Here is a 9,397-nt window from a genome sequence, read left to right as displayed (position 1 = left end):
GGACCTTTGAGTTTTGGATGTGGAGGAATCTGGGATTTCTTAATTTTCTATCTTTCCTGTCTCTTATCTTTCTTCTTATTTTCTCTTCATGTTTTCGAATTGATTCACTCATTATTCTTTACGTTCTATTTTGCTGGACCTTGAGTTGCTTTCGGGCCTCTACATTTGTACGAGGCGTTGGTTTTTCTTATCTACTAGGTAGCTAATTCATATTAAATTTGATCGTTCAAACTTCATTCGCTAGTAGCAGTTGTGGAAATACGTATAAAAGTCGTCAATAAATTAAATGTTACAGGTTTGATACATATTAACGTACATTGGCCTCGCTGGCCCATTGTCAACAATCTGGAGCTTCCAAAATTCCCTCCTCGACGACCTCTACCTTGACCTTCATGCCCCACGGATCGTCTTTTCCAATCCAGTGCTTCTTCTTGCCGACTTTTTTAATCACTTTGACATTGTCCTCTAAAGCTTGCTTGAGATGTGCACGATCCTCCTTCTGCTTCTGCACCGATATCGTCAAGACGAAGCCCTCTTTGTTCTTCTTCTTTCCCATAGTCCATGACCACTCAGAAGAAAAGACGACTCGAGGCTTTGCTGTGTCAATCTCTCCGGATGGATACAGTCGTGTAATCAAATATCCAACTCTGCCTAAATAAGTGGTCCACCATACTTCTTCTGGTGTAATAAGGGAGCGCAGCGCTTCGCGGAATTCCATCTCTCGAGGTGGTAATTCGCCGCGGTATCGAGATTCAAGCATCAGCGCAAGTCGGGCGCGATCTTGATGGGATACACCATGGGTTGATGACATGATCCCGACACTAGTTGAGTAGAGCGCAGTCGTCGATGCTGTTTCTTTGGACATGAACATGTGGACATACATTACGTTGGCAAACGAATCGATAACATGTTCTCCGAAATCATCGGGAAATTTCTTTGTTTCGTTCTTCGAAGGCTTCGGGATGGCACTCTTAATCAGTTCCTGGATAGTGCGATAAGAAATCGGTGCGAAGTTCTGCGTTGCCACTGCCAGCGGGGATAGCTCTCTGACCTCAGGAGACAGAGTCCGGAAGAGATATCCTTCTCGGACCCCACCCTGACAAAAGTGAGCCTCTCTGATTCCATGGGGAATGGCTTCAGCCAACACATTAACCAAGAATGCCACTGCAGGAACTTGTGACCGGCGACGATCCGAAACTCGGAACACATCCTTCGCCGCCTTTGCAATCTGCTTCACAGTATCTGTATCTTCGAATTGGTCCTTCCCGACTGTGTATCCATTGATAACGGATATTGGATAATGCTTTCCGTGGGACTGATTGAGATATAGCAGCAGATAACCCCATCCTCGGAATCCACCGCCCGACAGATAGATACGAAAGCCTCCCTGTTCTTTGGCCTTTTCAACCATAACGTCAGGAATTTGCAGATGAGCATATGCATCTCTGAAGTTTTGAATCATTTCCTGTCGAAATTGGGCGACAGCTGCATCCCCTTCATCCTTCTTCTTGCCCTTCCGCAGATCATGCAGTTGCCTAGATAGAGCGGCTGCGCCATATGGGAAGCTAAAGCTCCCAAGAGGGCTAATTCTGATGTGACCTCCTTGGCTGACCATCCAAGTGATTTGGGTGCTGCCTCCCCCCAGGTCCATCACAAGGCCGGAGAGTCTGGTAAATCCGCTCGCAATGCCCAATGCTCCTATCTGACCCTCGATTTCCTTGGGCAGCATCTCGATAGTCAAACCAGTCTTTTCTTTGACAACTTGCAAAAATTTAGCTGAATTGATAGCTTTGCGAGTCGCCTCTGTTGCAACAACGTGAATATTCTTTTTATCAACTCCCATATCACCGCAGACAATGAGGAAACGGTTGAAGACTGTAACTACATCGGCAATAACATCGTCCGGGATGGGAATCTGCTCCCCCGTCTCAGGATCAAACTGTGCGTCGTAGAGCGATATGCCATTTCGATAGGTCAACACCGTTGGTAGTATACGCGCCATCCCAACCGATAAATCCGTGATGGAAAAGCGAATACCATTACTAGAGAAGTATCACAATCGGTTAGCACATACTTTATAGAAGTTGGGTAGCGACCTACCTTCCCATATCCACAATGCCGACGAGTTTGTCTCTGTGTCCCTCCCATGGTGGATGAGGCCTATCATCACCTCTATGAGAAGATGTAGGAATGATGGGTTTCATCAAATTTCTGGGACAAGACTCATTTGCGTCTTCCTCCTCCTCGAAATCAGAGATGATTCCTAGATCTTCAAAGTCCGATATATTCATGGTAGCTCCTGGCTGTTCGTCGTCGATAATACCAGGCAATCATTTGACTCTTGGGAATTTCGTCGTATGGAGAACTTCTTCCTCTTTATAAACACAGCTGAAAAGACGAAACTCTATTTCACTGGCCTCGCAATGGTTTCAAGCCTCAGTGACGTCACATGGAGAAGGTGAATTTGCCCATACTAAACATATTTTGTAACAATGCATCGACCCTTTCTAGTACTATCAGGATCTGTCATTGTGATAAGCGTCTCTCGTGTTGTCAGCATAATGGTTACCAAATCCGCACCCTCCGAGGTGACCAAATTGATGCATTTTTGGACCCTAGTGGGATTGATGAAGCTCTCACAGTTTGTCCGGTTGCACTTATAACAACTGCGGGGAGGGAGCTTACAAGACGCCGGATTCAGCCTCGAGGGATTCTCTAGCCAATCGCACTGTTGGACCGATCATTGGCCTGTCAATTCATGTTAAAGCTAACATAAAGCAAAACTCGACGGTTACATGACAGAAATCAACACAAAGGGAAATCATTGGAAACTCAATCCTCCCCGCCTTACGCCACCCATTAGCGTTTATCCATAACCACATGTAATACATGGATGCATCCGTCAGGTCGCGTGCCTCCGTCCATGGCATACTTCAAGGTGCAAAAATACCATGAGTTGACACAAAAAGCTATATTACATCGTGCTGTAGAACACATGGAGAATTCCTCATCTGATATCAGATACTCGGCCGCCACTCTACCGGCCCCGGTCCTTGGCAGAGATGTTGGCGAGCAATCTCCTCTCTTACAGGGTCCCGATACGTGCCGTCGAGACCTTCGGATCGTGTTAAAGTTGCTCACACCTGGCAGCTACTCCAATCTACTTCTGGTCTTCATTCCGTTGGGGATAACTTATGGTGTCCAGAATAGAGACCCAGAGCTCATCTTTTGGTTCAACTTTCTAGCCATCATCCCGCTGTCAAAGCTGAATCTTCGCAAGCTCCGTCAGCTGTCGTCCATGTTGGGTCCTTTGGGTGGCGGATTCCTACATGCAATCTTAGATAATGCACTCTTGTTAATTGTACGCATTCCCAGGAAATGGTGATAGATATCAGTAGATGCTCACCAACCACTAGGTAGGCATTGCGGCAATTCAACATGGCGCAGCTCATATTGCACAATCCTGCATTCTCGGGAGCGTCTTGGCCAATCTTCTTCTTGTAAGTCGTACCTGCTCTTACTTCTGGCATATGAATTAATATGCAGGAAAGGTTGTAGGATGGTGTTTCTTGGTCGGAAGCATTCATAATCGTGAGCTCATATTTAATACTACTTTTGCATCGACAGCATCTTCTCTCATGATCGTCGCATCGACTTCCCTTGTTGTTCCGTCTGCTATTTCCGAGATGCACTGCAGAGTCGACCCCGACTGCGAAGACAAGTTGGTGCAAATGTCACGCTCGGTATCCTTGGCCTTACTGTTTCTTTTCCTTGTATACCAGCACTACAGATGGAGATCTCACCGAGAGCTATTCCTAGAAGGGACATCAACTATACTGGCTGACAGCTCTGATATAAGTCGAATACTGTTTGGAATTGTTGAGGGCTTGCTTCTCATCTCCGTTCTGGGCCTGGCTTCGATGTCTGCCTATTTCCTAATGCGCACCATGAGCTCTGTGACAGATTCCAGCTTTCTCAGCAACAGGGCGGTCAGTTTTGTCTTCCTACCCCTAGCAACTGACGGTCCAGGTCGGATTGAAGCCATCGTTGCCGCGTACAACAACCACATGACGACGGCCCTCGAGTTTGCAATCGGTCGAAGCATGAATGTTGCCTTGTTTATCACACCAACATTGGTCCTCTTCTCATGGGTAGCTCAATCCAGTGTTCCCATGACTTTGCATTTCCCTACGTTGGAGACGATTTCCATTTTCCTTGGCACGTTACTAGTCGCTGAGCTATGCCGGGATGGCAAAAGCGACTACTTGGAGGGCGCCATGTGCCTTGTCACGTCAGTTTTGTTGCCCCCTTTTCTTCATTTACGGATACGCCGCACCACGCAGGCCCCAGCTAACTGTTTATATCTATAGGTATCTGATACTATCATTCTCTTTCTAGCACATCAAAAGACTCTGGGTGGAGATATTAATATTTGGTAGAACTTGAGCAATGAAACCGAAAATAGCTGTTGTTGCAGAATCTTGCTCTTTTTAATCATTTCTTATGCATACAAGTCTCTGAAGCGAAGCTAGGGAATCACAATCATGAAATCTTGTATTTTTGTGAAACTTGATGGGAATTCGGCATGGCATACTCTGTATTTCCATCTTTAGGCGTGCTTACGGGATTCCTACAGAGTGAGGCTCTTATTACTGAGCACGTCCCAAATGTACATTTTTATACATATGGACGCCACAGCCAGTCATATGACGATTGATACGGTCCACAATATGTACGCTCTATATCATCCTCTCCAATATTGGGCGCTCGAGGCTGCCTCGCCAGATGATCGGTTAGTTGTTTGACGTGGAACGCAAATTTTACCGCTTCCAGACACAGTCTTTCTAGTTCTTACAGAGGCATTCCGCGGCCTCCTAGCGAACTACACGTACAGATACATGTGTAGCGGGATTGCTAGTCCGCCACAGGTAAGCCGATCTACAACGCATGGCTTTCTAGAAGGAGGCAAAAGACACTAGAAGCCTGGTCGTTGGCTGGCATTGAAGAATGGCGAACACGGCTGCATTCGGCTTTTAGCGGACAATGCATCCATGAAAACTTTAACTCCCAATCTATGATCTCAATAATCATCCAATTACATGTATTCCACGATAGGGAGAGGACGCTAAATATCTCCCCACTTGAGATATACTCGTACAAGCGCCCAGCTACATAGTTAGATAGGCGTATACGCTCAAAATACTAGATTAAGAAAGAACAAATAGTGCCTGGCACCAGCGTAAACACAGCAATTAGTAGATATGACGGCTTCTTTCAATGAATCATATGATCGAATTATTCGTTATCTACATCTCCACACCCAACGTATGTTCCCCGGATCAAAGCGACGGCTGGTCGGGATATGACGGGCTCGGCAAAGGCGAGCAGCTACATCTCATCTACGCAACATGAAGACCCAGATTCGGATTGGCATATGCCAAAACAGACCAGTGCAGTACTAGAGAGGTAATTAGGTGGGTGTCTTTGAGCCGTCCGGATCGCGTGACAATAAGGTGCTGACCGAGATGAAGAGCTGAACTCTGCCTCCAATCTAGGCGCTATAGTATACGGCATGCAAATCTGCGGTCTAACGGTGAGGCATTTGTTCTCGTCTAGTTCCACACGCTTAGAGCCCATATCGGCGCATGCTCTTGACTCAATCTCTCATGGGCTGATTTCGACATACCCCAGCCCTCGCTCCCCCATCTCCTGGCCCAGATATGGTTGGAGTTGACGGGCTTGGGGAAACCTGGGGGAATGAGGGGCTTTGGCGGCGGTCGAACCATGGGCTAGTGCCAGCTTCTGGAATCTTTCTCCAACTAAAGAACTGCCCAAGTGGATCATGATGGTGGCAATGCGGTCTCAGTGGCTGAGGGCCAGTTTTTTTTTTTTTTCCTCCTACGCCTTGCTCAAGCCTGATACGTGAAGGATTGAGTGGTCAAAGCGGCGCACGCGCCCTTTCGACGATACGAGATATTCGGCCGACGGCTGTTATCGGCTTGTTTAGAAGGCTTGATTGTCTTTGAACACTCATAGCCCTACTAAGCCTTGCGTAGGTATAAGGTGGATATGAGACGGAATGTTGTGGAGTTTTTTCCACCTTGGCTTGGTCTTGGTCCCGGCTCTCGTCAGGCTCCAGAAGGGGAAGCAAACGTGAAGCAAGCTTTAGCGACTGCCATTGGGTATGTTTCCTTGTTACATAGACCAAGTTTGCATGTGGTCTCTCGTTTCTGGAGAGGTGAGGCGATAATCACGAGCTTCTTCTCACGATGTAACCATTGCTGCTGCTGAGGTGAACCGTACAGTGTTAGTCCCTCAATGGAGCATCACGCCTCCGGACCAATATACTGTACCGAGTAGTCTATGGAGAATCGACAGACTCGTCTCATGCACTACCACTCCATCTTATCCTGCTGTTACCAAGTGGGGTTGCGCATCTTTGTACGTAACAGCTGATGTGCCATGTTGCGCGCAACTGAATCATGTTTCTGCCACCCTAGTCAATCACTCCCTCCACATCCACTTCCCCGTCTTCGCTTGTGACGAGAGAGACGGGAAAAGATAAGCATTCGAGCGTCTTTGGCCTGTGGAGAGTCAGAGCCTTGGAGGTATGAGTACATGTACATGTACATGCACACATCAGTTCGGGATGAAACTCTCACATGCAAAACGAGGCATCCACTAATGCATTTCGACGCAGGCACAGGATCGAGGGAGCAAGCAGAAGCGCTGTTCTTTTTCGCTTCTCCAAATGGGCGCATTCTGGAACATTTCCGCAGCCGGCAACGCACTTGGATGTTTGCTCTAGGCGGGACAAATCAAGAGAAGAAAAGGAAAAGATTGGAGAGATAAGCTGGATGGGGCTCGGGGAAATAAATGCCGACGCCACCAAGCGTAGCCAGTAACAGTACATGTACACCGCAATCTGCCATACTGGGAGAAGTTGAAGTATGGACAGTATAGGTTGTCATTCCAGCTATTGCATGGAGAGCAAGTCCAAAAAAGAAGCCCTGGAGAAGCAGAAGCAGAGATAACGTTCTTATCTCGCCCACAACAATCTCCAATTCGGGGCCCGGCTCCAGTCTGGTGATCACCCAAGTCCATCCATCCCCCACCGTCGCAACGAATCACCCGTCCAAAACAACACCGACTGCAAAGTACCGGTACCTCCAGCCTCTGCAGCTACGCCCTGTGCCTTGGCCCCCCGCAGCAAACTATGCTGAAAACAGCTACTAGAGGCGTCAATGTGCCGGGGATCTGCTCTTTAGCGCACTCAAGCCGCTGTAACAAGCGATAAACAACCTAGGCGGTGGTTGCCGCATTCGCCATGGTTCATGCGCTCCTCCAGGCTGTCGCTATATCTATACCCTGCTGCCTTTGCATTCATCTTTTTTCTTCTTCTTCTCCTCTTTCTTTCTCTCATTCCTCTTTTGTCTGCTCTCTTCTCATCTCCATCATTCGCAATCATGGAGAAAAAGTACGGCTCTGGCGCCGACGAGGCCTACGACATCAACATCGAGGCCAGCGCACCAAATGACAACTCAGACTTCACCTTTGCCCACAATGGCGAGGAGCTCAAGCGTGGTCTCAAGAGCCGTCATTTGCAGTTTCTGGCCTTGGGAGGAGCCATTGGAACTGGTCTCTTTGTGGGATCAGGCGGCATCCTCGCAGACACTGGCCCTGCGCCCCTCTTCATGGCCTACCTTTCCATGTCCATGATTGTCTACATCGTCATGAACGTCCTGGCCGAAATGACCGTCTATCTCCCGTTTCGAGGTGTCACCATCCCCTACTACGTCAGCCGCTATGTCGATCCCAGCCTGGGTTTCGCTGCTGGCTGGAATTACTGGTATGCCTACACAATGCTTGTCGCGGCAGAAGCTTCAGCTGCTGCCATTGTGCTGGACTATTGGAAAGCCCATGTCAACGTTGCCGTCTGGATTGCCATCGTGCTCGTTGTCCTGCTAGCGCTCAACTTGTTTGCCGCTGCCATTTTTGGAGAAGCAGAATTCATCTTTGCTTCGATCAAGCTTATTGCCCTGTTTGTTCTTTGCATCATTGGCATAGTCTTGTTCTTTGGTGGTGGACCAAATCAGCATCATGTCCTCGGTTTCCACTACTGGAAAGATCCAGGCGCATTTGTAGAGTACAATGCCAAGGGATCGACGGGCAAATTCCTGGGCTACTGGCACGCCTTCGTCAAAGCAGGTATGTTTGGTCGACTCTCACCAACATTTAAACTGTGTGTAATGGAGCTGACAATCTATTTTTTCCAGGATTCGCTTTCATCACTAGCCCCGAACTGATCGCCATCGCCGCTGGAGAGGCCGTTTCCCCCCGTCGAAACCTCAAAAAGGCTGCCCGTCGCTTTACATTCCGTCTGGCATTGTTTTACGGTGTCTCGTCTCTCATCATTGGCATTATTGTCCCCTCAAACGATCCTAGACTGCTTGGAGCCTCGAATGCTAGCGCGTCGCCCTTTGTCATCGGCATCCAGAACGCAGGTATTCCAGTGCTTAACCACATCATCAATGCTGTCATTCTTACCTCTGCGTGGTCGGCTGGAAACTCTTTCCTCTATTCCGCCAGCCGAGTTCTATATTCCATGGCCATCAATGGTGAAGCTCCCAGGCTGTTTGCCCTTACCAATCGCATGGGTGTCCCCTGGGTTGCCGTTCTCTTCACCTGGCTCTTCTCCCTTCTCGCTTTCCTCAACGTCAACAATTCCGGTGCGACTGTCTTCAACTGGTTCGTCAACATTTCCACCATTTCCGGCTTCCTTGCCTGGATTATCATTATGATTACCTATCTTCGCTTCCGCAAGGCTATCTTTTTCAACAACCTCTGGGGAGAAATGCCGTACAAGACACCTCTGCAACCATATGGTACCTACGCTGCGCTGTTTGTTATTTCTATCCTAACCATCACCAATGGTTTCCAAATTTTCATCGGCGACAACTGGAATGTCAGCGACTTCCTGGCTGCATACATTACTCTACCAATCTTCCTTGTCCTTTATGTTGGTCACAAGATTTGGAAGCGAACACCGTTCGCCATTAAGATATCTGAAGTCGACGTTATTACTGGCAAGAAGGAGATGGACGAAATGGAGGCACGGGATCAGCCACCTGTGCCCAAGAACTGGCTGGAGAAGGTGTGGTTCTGGCTGGCCTAGACGGGGGTATTGGATGGACGGGCTGCTTGTATATCCTGCTGCGATTTTTAGTGTATATAAAGGTGATTGACGGTGAAATTTCTTATTGGATATCGCCAAAAGATATGTGATAGTCTGGAGGTGGTGGCCATTGTCGAGTCACCTACTGCCTTAGATATCCTATCAGCTATGATTTAGATGAGAGTATGTTGATGAATATATATCCAAAAATTAATGTTGATA

The 9,397-nt window shown here is 48.0% G+C and overlaps 3 protein-coding genes across 3 annotated transcripts; 2 read left to right on the top strand and 1 right to left on the bottom strand.

Annotated features, from left to right (window-relative positions):
* Positions 1-337: 337 nt before the first annotated feature.
* TRIVIDRAFT_43748 (uncharacterized protein) lies at positions 338-1,987 on the bottom strand (the record flags this gene model as incomplete). Its single annotated transcript, XM_014097634.1, has 1 exon — positions 338-1,987. A coding segment is annotated over one exon (1,650 nt), but the record flags the coding sequence as incomplete, so codon positions are not given.
* A 1,008-nt stretch (positions 1,988-2,995) lies between these two features.
* TRIVIDRAFT_43618 (Ca2+ transporter) lies at positions 2,996-4,370 on the top strand (the record flags this gene model as incomplete). Its single annotated transcript, XM_014097750.1, has 3 exons — positions 2,996-3,367; positions 3,423-3,500; positions 3,552-4,370. 3 exons carry the CDS (start codon positions 2,996-2,998, stop codon positions 4,368-4,370), a joined length of 1,269 nt encoding a protein of 422 aa, XP_013953225.1.
* A 3,072-nt stretch (positions 4,371-7,442) lies between these two features.
* TRIVIDRAFT_76316 (uncharacterized protein) lies at positions 7,443-9,380 on the top strand (the record flags this gene model as incomplete). Its single annotated transcript, XM_014097633.1, has 2 exons — positions 7,443-8,208; positions 8,277-9,380. The coding sequence occupies 2 exons, from the start codon at positions 7,467-7,469 to the stop codon at positions 9,173-9,175; spliced, it is 1,641 nt and encodes a 546-aa protein (XP_013953108.1).
* Positions 9,381-9,397: the final 17 nt, after the last annotated feature.

The sequence above is a fragment of the Trichoderma virens genome (genome assembly GCF_000170995.1).
Source record: "Trichoderma virens Gv29-8 chromosome Unknown TRIVIscaffold_85, whole genome shotgun sequence".
Classification (NCBI taxonomy): Eukaryota; Fungi; Ascomycota; class Sordariomycetes; order Hypocreales; family Hypocreaceae; genus Trichoderma; species Trichoderma virens.
This window is presented reverse-complemented; position numbering and strand designations above follow the sequence as displayed.